We start from the raw sequence: 18,865 nt of genomic DNA, 5'->3' as shown, positions 1-18,865 counted from the left end.
GCATGTGCCCTTCCCTTGCAGCAGCTAAAAACCCTTACACCCCCCAAGACCTATGCCTGGAGAGGACTCCAAGTGGTTCCTTATCAACAAACGGCTTCGATTGCTTTACTGAGAAAAATTAAAATGCAGGGAGCATGAGAGCGTCGGGGAATCGAACCTTTGGGAGGGCTTCAATGCTTTGGGAAACCAGATCTGGAACCTCAAGGACTCTCCAATACTGTGGTTACAATGAGTGAGATGACGTGGTCACTGGGGCAGAAATGGGTCACCCGACACAGCACACCTAACATGCATGTCCTCATCAGGGCTGGGGCAGACCACACCAATCTACAATGTGGAAGACTTATCTGGAGGGTTAGGGCTCTGTACACATTGGTATCACCCAAGAAACATCTGAGGGTGATCAATTTTTCCTCTTTTCAATTCTCTATTCCACCTAGCTCTTTGTTCTTGAGTCCCCTCTATATATGATGTCTTCTAGGCAAATTTATCTAGAAAATGGATGAAAAACATCAATATATAACCTTTCAACAACTTAATTTTATACATATATAAAATATATATATGGCTATTAGCTTTATATATATATATGAAAGCTATTAACTCTGGTTAGACATTTTTGGAATACAATGTTGTGTTTAATATTTATTTTCATATATGTCATGGAGTTTACTCAAAAAGAACTAGGGGTCAAAAAGAAATCTCTTTGCGTTTACAGAGCAAATCATCGTGTGAACAATGTAGACCTTCCCTGGACCCTTCTCACGCTCTTAAAGAAAGAAATCAGAGCTTCAGAAAGTCAATGGAAGCATCTCAGCTTCTCCTAGAGCTGAGATGGCCTGGCCAACGATCTAGTGCTATTATTTACAGAGGAGGAGACCGAGGCTCAGGGAGGCCAGTTACTTTGCTCATGAAAATGGGAATCTTCCATTAGAAGACCCTGGTCCCAGAATACCGACCTTCTGGAAGGGGGACAGACCTGCATTGTCTTCCAGATGGTCTTCTTTGGCTACTATCAGCTCCTGCCCTTGCAATGAGGCAGCCAGTGGACTGTGAGCAGCCCTGCTATGGATTATAAAGGTCCTCTAAGGGGTGTTCAGCCTGCTTGCTCTAGAGGGTTTTAGTTAGTAACAGTGTCACTGGAATTTTAGGGGTTTTCATTTAAGAATATGCAGGGTTTACACAAGTCCCAACCATGGGGTGGTGCCTCTTTGATTCCGTAGCTGAAATGCAACAAAGCCCAGGCCCAAGAGGTGCAGTGGCTCACAATTCTCCAAGCAGCACATGCCTTCCCCGAGGTCTTGGGTCAGCACCTTGGCCTCTAGGAGAGTTCTTGTCTTTCCCCACCTGTGCCTGCACGCCTATCCTGAAGCTCAGACACCCACAATGTCCCCAAGCCCAACCTTCAGTGGAGGTAGTCGATATGATATGTGAACACACACACACACACACACATTTTTTAAATGAAAGTTGATCTGGGAAAAACATTAGGCAAAATTAAGGTGCTCAGACATTTAGAAAGGAAAAAAAATATTTATACATATATTTTGCATAACATAAGAAATATAAGGAAAAGAAAAGATTTTGAAAGAGTTGGCCAATTTCATGCTAACTCCCCCCACCCCCCATGTTCTACACATCATCCTTGCCTCCAGTTTCAAAATCTTCACTCGACCTGTAATGAGCATTTCACTCTTTGCCCCAAGTTCTCTCTGTCAGCGAGACCAGCTCAGTGATTGAGGCCGACCCATTGGGTCTCTACAAGGCAGGTTATCAATCCTGCACGGTTTCTTGAGTGAGTCCTTAAAAAGATAGGATTTCTTAAAAGGCATGACATTTACCGGCGTTTGGCTTGGTGAGCTGCTTCTCTCTGGAAAGAGACAAACCTTTGAAAGACGACAGCTATGAAAAGACAACAGTCGTAGAACGGAGTCACTCCACGCTTCCACGTTCTTTCCAGACATCCGGGGAGGCCATGCCACCTGCAGCCCAGGGGGTGCCTGCCAATCCCTTGCCCAGAATGGAAGGTGTCCGGTCCAGCGCAGAAGGATGCATATTTACCAAGGAACCTTCTTGTCCCATGTTGTTTTGCAGTTTTAAATGCCACCCCAGTGGTGGCATTTTAAACTCTGCACGTTCAAATAACATAAACACAAGAAAAACCAACTTGTGTCTTCTTCCTAGGTAAAGTTAGAAAGCGTAATGGAGAGAAGACCCAGCCCCAGCGGGTGGAGAAGTTGAGCACTTAGACCCCCAACAAACCACGAGCGCTTTCCAGGGGCAGGGTCCCCATGGTCCCCACAGGGGGGGCCACAGGCCTGCCGCCACAGTCCTGGACGTGCCCTTGGCTGCCATGCCTCATTTCCTCTCGACTGGCAGCTGAGCAGTTTACCTCTCCGCCCGGATTTTGTACCTCAGGACGAAGTAGGCAATGAGGCGCAGGGAGATGAAGAAAATCCCCAGGACAATGAAGTCCAGGTACAGTTTGGCGTTTTCCACATCGAGCTCTTTCAGGATGGCCTCCGACTTCTGAAAGTGGCAGGTGTCGGCGATGTCGCAGTGCAGGTCTTCCCGGTCGAGGCCGTAGATGGACAGGATGACGCCTTCGAACCCGTACCTGTGATGGAAAGCACGTGCATGAAGCAGCCTCGGCTGCCGCCAAGCTCACAGGACCGGGGCCGCCGCCACTTGCTGAAGGAGGCTACTCTCTGCGGGGCTCAGCCTGGCTTTCCTCCTCCCCATCGGGCATTCTCCAAATCAGTTCAAACCTTTCAACAGCTTCTTAAGGGTAACTTTTTTCTCCTAGTGTTTCCGACAGCACCTCTGCGGTCGCTATATCATCTCATGTCAAGTTGAAGTGTAGGGGTGGGGTCTAGCCTGTCAATCAGGTCACAGCCTGATGGTGCCTCCCTGTGGGCGTGACCTCCTCATAAGAAGGATCATGGGAACACCCCGCCCCCTCTGCTCACCTTCCTGCTGGGGAGACACTTGGAGACCCACCAGAGCCCTGGGATGAACTGTGCCATTGGATCCACGGGACTTTGGACCCACCAGCCTATGATCTCCCTGCATTCTGCATCATCGCATGTGGCTGCGTGAGTCTGAAGAGGGACTGATGGACTAGCATCAGGCTTAAGGACTTACTGGGCTGGGATGTCTGCTTGATGTACAGTCACGTCTTGATATAAAGCTCTCTTGCACATATAGGAATGTCGCTGGATTTGTTTCTCTAGTCAACCTGGCCTAACACAGCCTCCAACCACCATCACCACCACCAGCACCAACATCATCACCAAAAACCAACTCAAATGAAGAACAGGCATTCACTGAGTGGTGAGATAAACAGGAAAATGCATCTCTTGCTTCTGATCTTATGCAATTTCCACAATTAGACAGCACAATGGCTCTGGTATCTCTCCAAGGACTCTGGAGCATTTAAATCCAACATTCGGCCCCCAGAGCATTCTGGGCCAGCCCTACATGGCGAGAACAAATTGATTTTGTTCAAAATACACTGATTTTGAGAAGAAAGCGGCTAGTTTCCGATGTCCTGGTGTTGGAGAGCATACAGGCGGCTGAAACTCTGTACAGGGGCTTTGTTTGGCTGGGGTACTTCTGAACAATATGCCTGGGTTTGGAGTGACATTCTAGAAGAGAAGAGCTTGTTCCCAACTTAAGATCTCTGGTGTCATGTGGAATCACAACCGCCGGGGAGGAAGGCTCTGAGGCAGGCATGGCCGTTTGAAGGGCCAACGTGCCAAAGACCGATGGAACCTGATAACTTAAATGACTCTTCTTGTTCAAAGACATTAGGGTGTTCAAAGCATGGCTGACTATTCACCCCCCGGATTTGTGATTACAGCTTACAAATAAGCTGTAAGCATTGTTCCTTTCAGTGAGGAACATGGGACTTCCCCAGAGGGGTGTGTTTCTGCAAGGCAAGTCACTCCCTTCCTAAGACCAACTAAACTCTAAACTACTAATCATCGAGTTGATTCCAACTCACAGCGACCCCATTAGACAGAATAGAACTTCCCCTGCGGGTTTCCGAAGCTATAAATCTTTATGGGAACAGAAAGCCTGTTTCCTCCTGGGGAGCAGCTAGTGGCTTTGAACGGCTGACCTAGCGGCCAACAACCCACACTGCCAGGATCTGGGGATCCCCCGTGGCTTCCTCAGGCGATGAACTGCTAGGGTTTGTCTATCCCTGCCTTGTTAGGTGTGTGTTCAGGAGAGTGCAGGCACACACAAGGGCAAACATCAATATAATCAATACCCTTGGGTCTGTGGCTGATGAAGTGGTTTTTGTGAACAACTAGGGGTTAGTCCCAGGTCTTTCCTTCACCCTAGAGAGATGAAGCGCACCCCCCACCCCCACCCCCACCCTGCTGGCCACGCCACACTACCTGACGTAGGAAATGTACGACATCCACTGCAGGTACGTGGGGATGGTGTCGAAGCTGACGAAGAATCCCGAGAAGAGAAGGACCGGGATGGCAGTCACAGGGCCCACGAAGGTGGCCACCTGGGGGCGGAATGGGCACACGGGAGGTCTTGCTGTGATGGGAAAGCAGGAAGTCGGCCACGCCATCCTCAGGTGGGCCCTGGAGGCTATTTTTTTTCCACAGCTGGCCACCAGATGGACAGAAGGGCCCCCTCATGGATGAGAGTCCTAAGGGTGGGTCCATTGAGAACCAAGAAGGTGGCTGAAAAGCATCTTGTTCCCCCTGGTGAGAAGCAGGAGGGGTGGCCACACACCAGGCAAGGATCTGATTGTGATGGCTGCGTGGGTCTGAGGAGGGTATCCGGCTGCAGAAGCAAAAGCAAGCCTACAGCGACGCGCAGGAGCAGGGCCTCCTCTGGGAATGGTAATGAGACGTGCTTAACGAAGCGCAGGGGACCCAGTCTCCCTGAGGCGCTGACAATTAGGTGGCGTCACTGTATTGGAAGGGCTTGCCACCTGGAAGCAGAGGCCCAGCTGTCTGTCCTGCTGTGACACCTGCCCACAGGTCCTCAGCGAGCCTCCCTCAGAGCCTAGGGGAATGGGGGGGGGGGGCCTTGGATGCTGCTCACAAGCCAGGCTGACAGTCACTCCCATGGGAGACCTACCAGGATGGACACGACTCAAAGGGGACCTGCTCAGGGCCGGCCTCACGTTTTGAAGAATAGGAGTGGGCACAAAGTAGACACTCAGCAGGACTTACCAGTGGTGTAAGCTGGCTTTAGCATGCAGCAGCGGGGCCCTCCTGTGTGTCACCACCTGTATGGCAGGTGGGCCACGCAGGGTGAAGGCCCACCACTGCTGTCACAGCGATTCAGGCCGTTAGGGTGGGAAGAACATCGAGTGAGCGGTCCTGGGTGTGTGTGTGTGTGTGTGTGTGTGTGTGTGTGTGTGTGAGTGATTGGGTATGCAGGGCTGTGCATGTGCACTTTGTGAGAGAGTAGGGGAGTGTGTCAGGTGTGCAGACTTGCCAACAGGGACGTCACAGATGACACTAGGAGTGGGTGTGACACCCCAAAGGCAGGCTGACCAGCCTCCCAAGGGCCCGTGGGACAGACTCTTTGGAAGACGGCACTGAGCAGGGGAGGCGTGGCTGAATCTTATCGGGTGGGTGGTGGCCCTCCTGGTGGCCCCGGGCATGCCAGCCTGACAGACAGAGAAAAAAGCCTGTCGATGTGAGCTGTCCTGCGGGTGGGCATTGCTGAGTGTGTCTGGGAGTAGAACATGGGGCCGAGTGGGCCAGGCAAGCGCATAGTGTGTCTGATACTCTGCGCTTACTGCGGGCACTGAGTCCTGGGGTTTGTGGGATGTAGAGCAGGTGGCTGTGTGGCACAGTGGTTGGGAAATCTGGTGAAAAACGCCTGCAGCCTGGGCCACAAACACTTGTGAGATGCCGGCACTGTGCCAGCCACTGGACTAGACCTGGCAGACTGAGTGCCACAGAGAAGGGGCCTGCCCCTAAGACTGACACCAGAAGCTTTCAACCACAAGGAAAGTTCTAGGCAGGGATGCTGGCAGGCAGACACTCCTAGTCTGCTTGTTCTTTAAAAGCCACGTGGTATCTGAGGCCCTCCTCTTGGCAAGACGTTAGGAGACTCTGCCCGGGAGTTGCCGGCCAGCGTGTGGGAGGGATGCAGGGGAGTTATGGAAAGAGGGGTACAAGGATCATTTCCGGGGTGCAGACTGTGGGTTCTCACAGTCAGTTCAGTTCTCACAGCAACGCAATACCCCGAAACAGACCTGCCATGGGCTAATTGATGCCAATAGATAGGACCCCAAGAGTTGCAGGGTAGACGGTTCCACGGGTTCCTCGGTGAGAATCTCTAGGGGAGATTGCCAGGCCTCTTTCCCAAGCTGCTGCTGGGCCAGTTTGAATTGCCAACCTTGGGTCGGGGGCCTCGCAACCCTGTGAGGTCAGATCCCTGCCCTTCCCATTTCTGGCTGGGGCCTGCAGGGAGGCCCTGGAGGCTCATCCCTGGTGAGCGGGGTGGGGGGTCGAGGGCTCAGGAGTCCTCTTTTACCAGTATTCTGGCTTTAGTTTTCAAAGGACAGGGCAGGTCTGAGTAGGGGAAGGTGGAAGGAGCAGAGGTGGAAACTGGAAAGCCCACATGGGTTGAGATGTTCACGGGCAAGATTGGCCTTGGAGGCAAGAAGGAGGGAGGGAGCAATGAGACCCATGCAGATGTGGTGGGGGTGGGGGGTGGGGGTATGAGGGATGACCCAGGATGGCTGAGCGACGCACACAAGCATGTGACCCCAACCAAATTGCCTCTGCTCACTGGGCCAGTCTCCCCTCTGGACCGGGCAGTCCAGCCCTGAACTCCCAGGGTGTGGTTAGGTGTGGGTGCTGAGACGGGGAAACAACCTCCTGCAGTGAAGCGTCATGTAAGGGAGTCCTGGAGGCCCCGACAGGTGGGGGGTCTGGCCCGACCAGTGGGTCTGTGGGAGGAAGGCCAGGTGACCTGCTTCAGTCAGGATTGCAGCCAGGAAATCCGTAGGGAGCAGTTCTTTTCAGGGATTCAGGGGCCACCGTGCACTGGGATCCACTGAGAGAAACTAGCTCAGTTTGGTTTGGGCAGGGAGTCCTGGCCAGCCCCGACGGTCAAGGCATGGTGCACGCTGTTAATCGAAAGGTTGGAGTTTCAAGTCCACCTAAGGTAGCTGAGATGAAAGGTCTGGCACTCCACTTCTGAAAAGCCAGTCGCTGAACACCCTTGGGAGCTCTGCACTGCTCTGCACCCCATGAAGCTGAGTGCAGGGCCATCACTCACTGCACACTGCAGACTGAGACTGTCCCCAACCACGGATTGCTCCCCATGGGGACAGCGGAGAAGCGCCAGGCTCGGGAGTGCAAGGCAAAGTGGAGGGAAGGGTCCCAGGGTCCTGGGGAGAAGGGCCTGGCCCGCTGTGCCCCTCGGCCAGTACCTGCAGGGATGTGGAGGCAGCCCCAATGAGCAGGCCCAGGGACTGGGCCACGAGTGACGTCATGGTGCCCAGAGCGGCGAACAGGACGAAGCGCACCGCGTCGCATGGCTGCGAGGTCATCCAGTACACGATGCTGCAGTAGGCCACTGGGAACATGATCTGGGGACAGAGAGCACACGGGGGTCACTGCAGCACTTGGTCTGGCCTCGGCAGGCAGGGCGCTGCTGCACCCCCAGCCCTCGGTTCCTGGTAAGGCCCTCCTTGTTGTGCCTTTGCGCCTGGCAGACTCTTCATGGAGTTCCCCCTCCCTGCAGCCCCCACTATACTCCGGGGTACAAATGAAGAACCTGCAGCCTGTGTTGTAGTACCCCACAACCACTATGTAGTAGGTAACATAGATGTAGTCATTTTAACAATGTAACCAAGCTGCATTAACTACTGAGCCTGAGGGTGGTCATTTTGTACTGAGCCAAGGGTGGCCACCGTGTAATTACTATACAGTGAACCCTCGCCACTTCGCGCTTTGACTTCCGCGGCTTCACTCTATCACGGTTTTTGCGTAACAGCGCATGCTCTGTCATTACTGCCACTGATTGGCTCATACTGTACACGCTTCTGTCTGCATCGCTACGTATCGGAGCTACGTATCAGATGCATTTTTGCTTTTGTACAGTGTACTGTAATTGTTTGCGATTTTTAAAAATTTTATCTAAGCCCTATGATGGCTCCTAAACGAGCTGCTTCTTCTAAGCCTTCTGACAATAAAAATAAGTGCCAGAGGAAGATGCTCACCATCCAGGAAAAGGTAAAACTTTTGGATATAAGGAATCTTACTTCACGGAATTTCATTTATCATGGTAGGGTCTAGAACCGATTAACCGCGATAAACGAGGGTTCATTGTAATTCCTTTTGTAACTTCTGTAACTGCTGACCTTTTGCTTGATTTTTGAAATTGCTGATGTTGCTTGTTACCCCCCATTGCATTTTTATAAGGTCCTATATTTTCCAGATAGCATGGCGCCATCTGCCCCTGTGCCTTGTTTGTTCCACAGTATAAAAACTCCCCTCTTTAAGCACTTGGGGTCAATGGAGAATGAGGCTCTAGCTGCCCTTTGACTACCGGCTAATAAAGGTTTGTGAACTTTCCTTAAAGCTGTGTGTGGGTTCATCGATCTCACTCCGGTACTAGTGTCCGGTGACACCCTCCTTCACTACATACCTGGAAGGGGACGTCAGCCATAGTCTTGGCCAGGTAGTAGGCCTTCAGGCTGTACCAGTAATTCAGGTGTTCCCGAAGAAATACACTCATCTCAAGAGGAACTGGGAAGAAGAGAAGAAAATGGGATCAAGAAGATAGGCCTGGCATATCAAACCCTAAAGTAGGATATCTCGTGCCACCCTGCTCCTAACCCCATCCTGCGCCGTATGACCACATGGGCCTTACAATGCTTGAACAAGATGATATGAAACGGTCTACCAGCCTGGGAAGGGGCTGGATAGAATGGTGGCTAAGTCCTCAGCGGCTAACTGAAAGGTTGGAAGCTGGAACCCATTAGTCATTTGTAGGAGACAAGGCCTGGCAGTCAGCTTCCAGCAGGATTACAGCCTGGGCAACCTGACAGCACGGTTCTACTCCGCCGGACAGGGTGTCCGCGAACTGGAATTGGCTCACCAGCACGCAGCAGCAGCTCCAACCTGGCAGTCTGCCGACTTTTAAAGCCTGAGAGTCATGGATGGGGGAGTCCTGGGGTGAAGAAGATCTATGAGGATGCCAAGCACCTTTCTAGTTATTCACTCAGCTGCTGACTGCTGACCTGATTCGGAGTCAGCTTGCCTGGATAAGAAGGCTTATCATGGGTAAGACCTTCGAGGCTGGTCTTGGGCGTCCAGGGATTCCAGGCAGGGCAGGGAGGAGGTGTTTCTGCTGGGGCTCTGCTGAAGCAGCAACTTTCTGTGCTATCAGCGCCACATGACCAAGGGATGCCTACTTTGCCAGCAAGTCAGAATGACGTGGACATTCGTCCATAGGAGCTTTACCTAATCACAAGGCTCCTCACATAAGGGCTGTGTCAGTAACTCAACTCTAGTCGTGGTTGTTGCTGGTTTCTATTGGTCAGATCAGCAACCCAGGGATAATGGAATGAAATGCTGCCCAGGCTTGGGCCATCCAAGTAATGGGTTAGGGGCTCTCGTTGGCTGGCACTCAGAGGTAGAATGCCAGGCCTTTCTTCCTAGTCCATTAGAGTCTGGAAGTTCTGCTGAAACTTGTTCAGCATCATAGCAATATAGCACCTCAGGAGCGGTAGTGGTCCAAGAGGCATACTGGCTGGGAACAGTCAACCTGGGTCTCCTGTTTGGGAGGTGACAAGCCTGCAACTTGAACCACTACTGAACCATAACCGAACTCAAATGTCAAAACCAAATTCCAGCTCACAGCAAGCCTGCAGGACAGAGTAGAACTGCTGCCTGGGCTTCTCAGGCTGTGACTCTGTACATGAGCAGTAAGCTTCATCCTTCTCCTGGGAGCATCGGTGGGCTTTTACTGCTGACCTGTGGCTAACAGCCCAACATGGAAACTACTCTGTCGCCAGAGCTCCTGATAACTGAATTAGAGGGTGCACAAGGAGGGGGGTTGGAGGGTCTCCTGATTAGTACACTTTCAGAAATATCTCCTCTGTGGCCTTTCTGACCATGCCTCTAAGCCTTCCATTAGCAATTCATTCCTTTGGCTTCAACAGGCCTATTCTTGTCTGATAGAAAAGACAGCCACCCCTCCATCTGTTCCCCCATAAAAGATGGGCTTTCGGAAAAGCCCCCCCCCCCCCCAACCATGAGCTCAGTCTCCTGTACGTGGGCAGGGAGCCCGGCCGTGCAGAGGAGGGAGGGTCTGACGGCTGCTTACATGTGAGCACGGTGGGCATGAGGGCCGCAAACATGAGGAAGAGCATGGAGAAGAAGAGGAAGCCGGAGTTGCTGAGCACTTTCTTGGCCTCGTTCCCGATCCCCAAGTAGAGCAGGCCGATAAGGAGGCCGATGCCGATGTGCGAGGTGATCCGCAGGTGTGTCAGGACCTGGGGACAGAAACAGTCTGCACTCAGGGCACGTGGAAGCCGAGGCCGGGAGGGAGACCCACCGCAGCAGCGAGGCCAGGGCCTTCAGAGGCTCGGCCCATGAGTTCCGGACAGCAGCCCTGAGGCTTCCTCCGGGCCTCTCCTCCCAAACCCTCAGCCAGTTCAAACACATGCACGGGCACACACACAAGACGAGACTGTGTTGCTGTTCAAACAGAAGTAGCTGGCTGCAACCTTTTGGCGAAATCCCTTTCAAAAAGGACAAACCTACAAGGGTAAATGACCTGCGGGGGAGAGGTTAATATACTGTCCACCCCACTCCCGTAGGGTGTGAGTGGCCACAGGACTTGTTCTGGCCAGGGAAGCGTGAGCACGTGGACACTTGGTCAGGGACGTGGCTTTGCGCCTGTGCTGTCCCTTTGCCATAGGAAAGGCATACTGTAGACGGGAGGCATTCCTTTCTTCTGGGCCCCAGCAAGACAAGACACAGGAGCAGAGCCACAAACCCCCTTCCCCCACCTCCCCCCACCCCCCGCCACACACACAGACCCCGACAGGTAACACGAGCAAAGCAGAACCACGGACAGTGGCTGACACAGACGTGGCTAGGAGTGCTTGTTACGGCAGCAAAACAGAGTGAAAACTGACCAGTACAGATGGAGGGACAACAAGGACAGGATGAATGTCGCTCCAAGCCCCCTTACCGAGTCCCTCATGATGCTGAGGAACGTCCTTTTGAAGAGGATGCAGAACTGGGTGAGACAGCTCGCCGAGAAGCTGTGGCAGCCTTCCATGGAAGTGGAATCCTAAGGGCATATCCAAGGAGGGAGCGGAGGTGAAGCTCCAGCTCTGGGGTCCCTCTGCATCCTTGCTAAGGGGGTGCTTCATGCAGCTAGGTGCAAAATGCAGCATGCAGCTCTCCCCAGGAGGGTAAGGGACTTGCATTACCTTTCTCAACCCCTTTAATCGTTTTGCCTGCTTTACCTCTTCGGAGGGCCGGTGCCAAAGAAAGGGGTTCACCTCGGCATCGCCCCCGAGGTCTCTCTTGTAGTCCGAGTCGCACATGCCCTCGCGAACGGCTCTCACCAGGCGGCTGTTCTGATCGCCATACTCGCCAGAAGCCACCTCCATGACTGCACAGAACACAGACGCGGCGGCGGGGTCAGCACCCGAGGCCACAACGCAGCCCTGTGTGTCTTTTCCATTTCACAAGGAAGCACGCGTCCCCCAGCCATGGAGACAGCCCTGGCTCACCATGCCCACCCCCCACCCCCGGCATTGTGCCTGCAGAGCACGGTGTCCCCCATAGTGCGTTTGGGTGGGACTGGGTTTGGAAAGTAGATCACCCGCCCTCTCTTCTGCGGTGCCTCTGGGTGGACTCGAACGGCCAACCTGGTGGTTAGCCACCGGGGTCGGCTACGAGAAAAGCTAGGGCACAGCCGCAAAGGAAAGAAATGCTCTAGAATCACTTAGAACGATTATGCAGATGCCGCGTCATGAGGCTAACGGTGCTGGAGCCACGTTTCAACGCCGTGTTAGACTCTACAACCCAAAGCGAGGCCAGTGACCGGTTTGGAAAGTGGTGAACAAAAGAGGTGCAAATCTGCAGAGTCGGGGAACCTGCAGTGTCAGCTGCTCGCCCATCCAACAGTGACCCTATCATGGCAGCGTGGGAGGGTGGGGAGAAGCACAGCAGAACCACCAGCAGTCCTGAGACCAGAGCTCGCAGCTTCATGGGCCTGGGAGATGCGACCAGGGACAAGGCTCCTGGCCACCTAGGGGCTCTGAAGCCATTGATCTCCACAGTGTCCCCTCCTCCTCTCTCACAACTGGCCCCCACAGTCTCCTTCACCCCCAACATCACCCGGCTTACTCTCAGAGTCACTGGCTCTTCTGGTGATGTCATGTGCTCTGGCTTGTTCAGCCCGAGGATGATGACCCTTCCTGTCCCCGACAGTGGACGTCCTCCATCTCGCTGGCCCTCTTCACGAGGCGTCTCTCAGTCGGCGACATTCCCTGCTCCCCTCCAGGCTCCCCCGGGTCCTATATACTCCCCTCCAGGCTCCCCTGGGTCCTATCTTTTGGTCACATCTTTGCAGCAAAACCAGATCTCTGCTGTCCCAGGGCCTGAACCGGAGCAGCCAAGCCCCAGGAGTCAACACTCCGGGCCACCTCTGGGCATGGCGCTGACGCTCACACATCGCTGCTTCCGCAGCCTTCATTTCCTGTCCTCCCCAAGGATGCCGGACTCCTGTCCAGCAGAGGAGATCTTAGCCCCCAACAGGAACACCGCCCTGTCTCTGAGGGCGGTATTTCTTTTCCTTCCTGTCCATCCTCCCTCTAAGGCGCTCACCTCCTTGCAGGCTTAGGGTCCTTGTCCTGCCCAGCAGGGCCATGTCACCGAATGTCCCCTCTGCTCTCTCGGAACAATGTGCCACTATCAAGGTGACCCTTCCCACAGGGTTTTCCACGCACTCAAGTCTTCTCCTTATGCAAAGCTCTCCCATGCCCTCACCTCCTCTCGAGGACTGCCTTCTCCCTCCGCCCTTCTCCCCGCAAACCTGCTACTCGGCAGTGGGGAGCATCTCCCAGACCCCTGCCTTGCGTGGCACCATTTGAGAAGTTCGTAGACAGCCGGGAGTCCCAGAGGTGGCACGTGCAGATGTTTTTCAGGGAAATAACACAACAGAAGGAAGCGCTGCCCAGTCCCGAGGCACCCTCACATGCGTCCCCACGCCCGAGCCCCTAGTTGCAGCCACTGTGTCGATCCATCTCGCAGAGGGCCTTCCTCATTCTCGCTGCCCCTCCACTGACCAATCACGGGGTCCAGGGGGCCAACCCTGAGCCCAGGAGCACAGAGGGAGCCACAGCAGCTGTGATGGGGGAGGGTGCGGGGGCAAGGAGTGTGGTTCTGGAGACACTGGATTTGAAGTGCCTGGACGGTTGGTGACAGCGGTGTCGGGCAGCATGAAGCACAGAGGTGGGTCCTAGGGACACAGGGGGCCACCAACATCAGCGCTGCTTGAAGATGGACCAAATGTCCCAGAGGGTGTGGGCAGGAAAGAAAGAAACAACAGGGGGACAGGGCCCCGGTGATGGTGTCAGACATTTGAGCTGTAACGATAGCCAACATGATGCAAGCAGTGAATGTCCGGATAACGCCGTTTACGTGCCCAAAGCGGGAGGTTCCATTCCACCCAGAGGCATCGTTCAGGAGCACGTGGGTGATCTACTTCCAAACAGCCAGCCCCTGAACGCTCCCTGGAGCATGCACCCACTGGCACACGAGTCGACTGCGGGGAAGCTGGTTTTGTCAGTTGGGGTGCAAGTGGTGGGTGGGGTGTTGACAGACGAGGAGGTCACCCACCTCAGGGCCCCTCCTTAAAGCAATGGGCCCTCAGTCAGTTCCCCTCCACTCTGGACTTTGTTGCTATCGTTAGATGCTCCCTCAAAATTTAAATGCCCTTTTTTGGGGTCTCTGATAATTAATGCGGGTGGGTGGTTGGAGACATTCTAAACCAAAAAGGTAAGGTTTCCTTTTTTTTTTTTAAGAAATGACTTCAACCAGACTGGGGGGTTTCCTGATAAAAGGTGTTAGGGGCACGGCTCCTAACAACACAGAGCTCAGACAGCACTGCTAGCTCAGAGGCGGAAGTGCTCGGCTGCTGAAAGGTTGGTGGTTCAAAGCCAGCAGCTGCTCTGCGGGAGGCAACGTGGCCATCTGTTTCCTTAAAGATGAGAGCCTTAGGACCTCCATGGGACAGTGCTACCCTGTCCTTCAGAGCCCCTAAGGGTTGGCATTGGCTGATGGCTGTGGGTTTGGGTAGCATGTAGCTCCCTTGTTCTGGTTCCAAGTTTCTCAATCTGCAGGGAAGGAGTTCCGTTCTTAGGCACTCCACCACAGAATGTGCTCGAGCCATTTGTGAGATAGTCGCTACTCCCTGATCCTGCGCCAAGGACAAGTGGGGACCCACAAAGAGTAGGGCGTGACCGACCCATGTCCTTCGGCTGGTTAGGGCTCCACTTACCAAAATCTGCTGGGTTGTGGTAGGTGGGACAGTTGAGGTCTAAATCCCTCAGATAGGGCACAAGGTTGGAGACTTTGCCCCGGTACACACACTGTCCTTGACTTAGGACGTACAGCTGCAATGGAAGGAAAGGCACAAAGTCAATCCTCCCATCCCTCCCCAAGCAACAGGCGCCACGCCCTGTCTCCATCTCTCTGTGTGTGTGTGTGGGGGGGGGCTCGTTCTACATTGGTCTTGGTCTCTATTTCCCTCTCTCTCCTTTAACCTATCCGCATCTTCCTCTCTCTTGCTTCGCTTCCTCTCCCTAGAGCTTTACCTGACCTCCAAGGTCCCGGTTCAAAGGGAAGGCAGGGAAGACTGCAGTTAGCATATGGCGGCGCTGGCTAACAGCCCTGGCGGCTCTGCAGTTCAGCTTGGTTGCTGGCTGAAAGGCCAGGAGCTCCGCCCCCAGCTGCTCCCCAGGAGGAAGACTTGGCGCCTGCTACCATAGAGACTGCAGCTGTCACCGCCCCCTAGAGTCTTCCAGTCTGTCCTGTGGGGTCTCAATCCGAACCGCTCGATGGCATAAGACTGCCACCATCTGCTTATGAAAAAGTTTGAAACTATATACCTTTCATCCTTTGGGATGTTTTTTCAGGGGTGGGGGTGGGGTAGGGTAGGTAATGGGACTCATAATAATCAAAACCTAAGGTTCATCAAATAGAGTCTATTACACAAATCATGCTATGTGTCACGAATGTGGCAGGATTTCTTCCAGTTTATCAGTGGTGGGAATAAAGTCTCTTTCATGCCAGTGGCTTGTTCCTCCTCCCATGGCTACTGGTCATGGCTGGGAGAGGACCCTGCCCAGTTCTTCCTCTTCCCCCAGACACCCTACCTGCTTAGGGTCCCTAAGTGCAATAAAACCCAACACCAAGATCACCCCAAAATGACAGCCCGTGAGAAATCAGCCAGGGCAGTGCCTACTCAGCATTTTGCATTTAGGTTAACTAGGGCGGGTGGGAAGGATACCAGTGACCATTAAGTTGGTGAAAATGGCTTTAACATGCTCTGCTGCTGTTGAGTCTACCCAGAAGTGCCTCAGAAGAAAGGTGTGGCGGTCTCCTTCACAAAAACATGAGCGGAGGAGTACACGTTTACTCTGACACACAGGAGGTCCCCATGAGTAGGAGCCAACTGGCTGGCACTGGTGTTCTCTGCTTTGCTTAGTTTTTCCCAGCAGTCTGGGGGTCAGGGGAGGGGGAGTACCATACCTGGTCAAACAGCTCGAAGAGCTTGGCACTGGGCTGGTGGATGGTACAGATGATGGAGCGCCCTCCCTGGGCCAGCCCTTTCATCAGGGAGACCACCTGGAAGCAGGAGGCACTGTCCAGGCCGCTGCAAGTCAAGGGCACTGTGAGATGCTGCCGTGGGTGGCAGGGCCGAGCCCATTGTCCCAAGAGCCCCCAATAGGGTTGCGGAGCAGAGACCAGGAACTGCCCTGGTCCCCTGCATCATCCCGCTCTGCTTCACCTGCTGGTGCATTCCCAGAGTTCCTAGCCGGGAGACAGAGCAGCCTGGCTGTCACAGGCCACTGAGGGCTCGAGCAGAGGGCTGCCTGTGCAGCTGCAGGCTGGGGCTTTCTCCATGGAAGTTCTACTGGACACAAACATCCATGGAGTGTGGCTCAAGGGGCTCACTTAGGGCTTTTGCTGGGGCCAAGGGGCCCTCTCATCTCTCCCCAGCACCTCCTGCCCCACTCCTGCTTTGTCCCCTCCATTCCCTGTGACCTCTGGTCCCCTCCATTTTGCATGACAGATGAGGTAACCGAGTGTGGGGCAGGCACCTGCCATACCAGCGGCACTCGGGTTCTGCCCAGAAGAGGCTATTTTATGGGCTCATTGCAGCCTCTTGTTCTCAAGTATCTTCGGAGGGCCGTCTTAGTCCCACCCACTGTGAGCTGGGCACGGGGTAGGCTTGCACACCAAAGTGAGAAAAACAGACAAGCCCCGTGTGCAGAAAGCCAAAGACACCCTCCAACTCCCCCCAAAATCTAGCTGGAATTGGGTAGGGGCAAGGTGGGCATAAACTGGGCAACACAGAGACAAGAGTCAGGCGCAGGTCTGGCTGAGTGTCTGCCCCCAGGGGGTCAGAGCCAGTCTCCTGCAGCAGTGTGCTGGTCTCCAATCTGGGGGTTGGGGAGACAGCCCTCTTTGGGAGACAGGCTGGGTTCAGGTGGGCACAGAGAACCCCGGTGAGCAAGGCAAGACCAGTGTCTTCCTTCTGGCTTCTTTGAACCACTGGTGTGCTGGGCAGCAAGGAGAGGGGCCATGTGCATCAAGACCTAGAGTCCCAGCATAAGTCCGACCCCAGAGGGAGCCCCTTCTCCAGGGTGCTGAAGGTCTGGCCCTCAGAGCAGCTGCGCTATGGGGACACTTTATCACAGGAGTGTGGCTCCCTCCGCCCACCCACCCCGCCAAGGGCTTGATGCTGTTGAGTTAGTTGGCTCTCGGTCCTAGGACCCCAGGACACGGCAGCAAAGGGGAGCAGCACAGTCCAGTGGGACTTGGGTTAGGAGTCCCCGAGAAACTGTTGAGTGTGGGGGACTCACAAGCGGGGCACAGAGCCCCCTCAGAGGCTCCCAGGGCGGGACTCACCTTGTGGGCTCATCGAAGAACATGACGGGCGGGTTGTTGACCAGTTCCAGTGCGATGGCCAGGCGCTTCCTCTGGCCACCCGAGAGGCTGCCCGTCCGAGTGTTGGCACAGGAGAGCAGGCCCAGTGCCGTCAGGATCTCCTTTACCTGAAGGGGCAATACAACCAGGGTTTCCATGAGGCCCCTCTGCCCAAAGACCCAGAGGGGAGAGACCACCCACCCTCCCCTAACTGGGGACAGCCCTCATCTTGTCCCGTGGATACGCAAGTTGGGCTCCACCATTTCCAAGGGGGACACACTCCATTCCCAAGTCTCAGTCACGACGTGGGCAGTGCTGCCCCGAGGCTGAGAAGGCAGTGTTGTTGTCAGCCCTGCCTGGGCTCGAGCCCTTGTCCAAACACGTTCTTTCAGATCTAAGCCCAAGACCCCATGCTGAGGTGGCTCATTGGACATCTGTTCCGATGGTGGTGAATTGTCATCCAGTGCATTCCGACTCCTGGAAGCTCCACCGGGTTTCCAATGTGATGACCTTTTGGAACGCAGACTGCCAAGCGCCTGGGTCTGGGTCAGAACTGACAACCTTTCTGCTGGTCTTCAAATCCTCAGCCATTTGCACCACCCAGGGATCCAAAGACCAGTGGGGTGGGGAAGGGCAGATTCATTAGCAGATGGGTGATCAGGTTCTGATCAGCATGAGGGGTGGGGGGGGTCCTGGCCGGGTCACGGGGTCACTTTGACCATTACATGGAAGAGGAATGCAAAGTGCCTGGCATAGGAGCTATCTTGCTACTGTCCCTGATAAGGCCAAGCACAGGCAGTGGTGGCTAGAGGAAGCATGCACATGTCCCATGTGGGAGACTTCAGTCTGATTCCTGGCCAGGGCACCCAGCTTGCATGCTGCCATCATGACCAGCTCTCGGGGCAGCTTTGGGCTGAGGGGCACTAAGAAGAAAGACCCGGTGATTCACTTCTGAAAATCAGCTCGGAAAGCCCAGTGGATCCCACGATGGTGGTACGGGGCTGTGTGGGTTTCCGGGACAACAGACCGAGGGCAGACGGCGCCTCATGGACACACACAGGTACACCAGGCCCTTCGGAGAGGGCTGGAAGGGAGCCGCTTGGTATCCCGGTCTCAGAGCGGCAGCCAGGCCTCGAAGCTGACTTGCACAGGTGTCTCATGAAAGCGGCCTCCACTTCCCAAGTGTCTTTGCTGGCTGTCTCCCCGTCCAGGGAAGCAGGCTGGACATGGAGGCAGACTGAAGCAGTGCCCTGTGGGCCAGCCCTCCCCATACGCTCCAATGATTGATCCAGGACCGGTGCTGGAACACAAAGGTCAGCAGACAGCCGGGCAGAGTCCACAGGCACCTCCTCCTAGCAGGCCCACAGGAAGGTGGGGCTGGGTCAGGAGGCCCCTCCCAGCCTCCACATTGAGCTCTACTCCCAGGGGCAGCTCACTTTGGGGCTTGGGCCACAATGCGTGCAGCCCTATCCCTGTTCTTGGCACGGCAGCCCTGGGCCGCCGGCCCCGAGTGGCCACAGCGGGCAGGCAGACCCCTGTCCAGCAGCCTCTCTAGGGAGATGAGGTAATCCAGAAGAGGAAGAGCTTACAGGGAAGAAAATTTCCACTGGGCCTTTGAATTGCGGGTGCACAGACAGGAAAACACACAGCGCTGGGGCAGAAGGAAGGAAGCCGGAGCCCTGGGG

General features: G+C 54.7%; 1 protein-coding gene across 2 annotated transcripts in view; it reads right to left on the bottom strand.

The window, feature by feature from the left end:
* Positions 1-416: 416 nt before the first annotated feature.
* ABCG1 (ATP binding cassette subfamily G member 1) overlaps positions 417-18,865 on the bottom strand; it is an 80,615-nt gene continuing 62,166 nt past the window's right edge. The window contains exons 6-15 of one of the 2 annotated variants that reach the window (XM_004696913.4): positions 17,163-17,308; positions 15,780-15,903; positions 14,527-14,641; positions 11,447-11,631; positions 11,203-11,304; positions 10,330-10,498; positions 8,647-8,747; positions 7,427-7,585; positions 4,407-4,525; positions 417-2,617 (exon numbers count right to left, since the gene is read on the bottom strand). In XM_004696913.4, the coding sequence (XP_004696970.1) occupies positions 2,389-2,617; positions 4,407-4,525; positions 7,427-7,585; positions 8,647-8,747; positions 10,330-10,498; positions 11,203-11,304; positions 11,447-11,631; positions 14,527-14,641; positions 15,780-15,903; positions 17,163-17,308 (1,449 nt within the window). In that variant the 3' untranslated portion in view covers positions 417-2,388. The remainder of the gene's footprint in view (positions 2,618-4,406; positions 4,526-7,426; positions 7,586-8,646; positions 8,748-10,329; positions 10,499-11,202; positions 11,305-11,446; positions 11,632-14,526; positions 14,642-15,779; positions 15,904-17,162; positions 17,309-18,865) is intronic. The other variant, XM_004696914.2, reaches the window with a different exon arrangement.

Source organism: Echinops telfairi, unplaced genomic scaffold, assembly GCF_000313985.2.
Source record: "Echinops telfairi isolate 266 unplaced genomic scaffold, ASM31398v2 ScPeMD7_7469;HRSCAF=8507_0, whole genome shotgun sequence".
Classification (NCBI taxonomy): Eukaryota; Metazoa; Chordata; class Mammalia; order Afrosoricida; family Tenrecidae; genus Echinops; species Echinops telfairi.
Note: the sequence above shows the minus strand (reverse complement) of the source record. Positions and strands in the feature narration are given on the sequence as shown.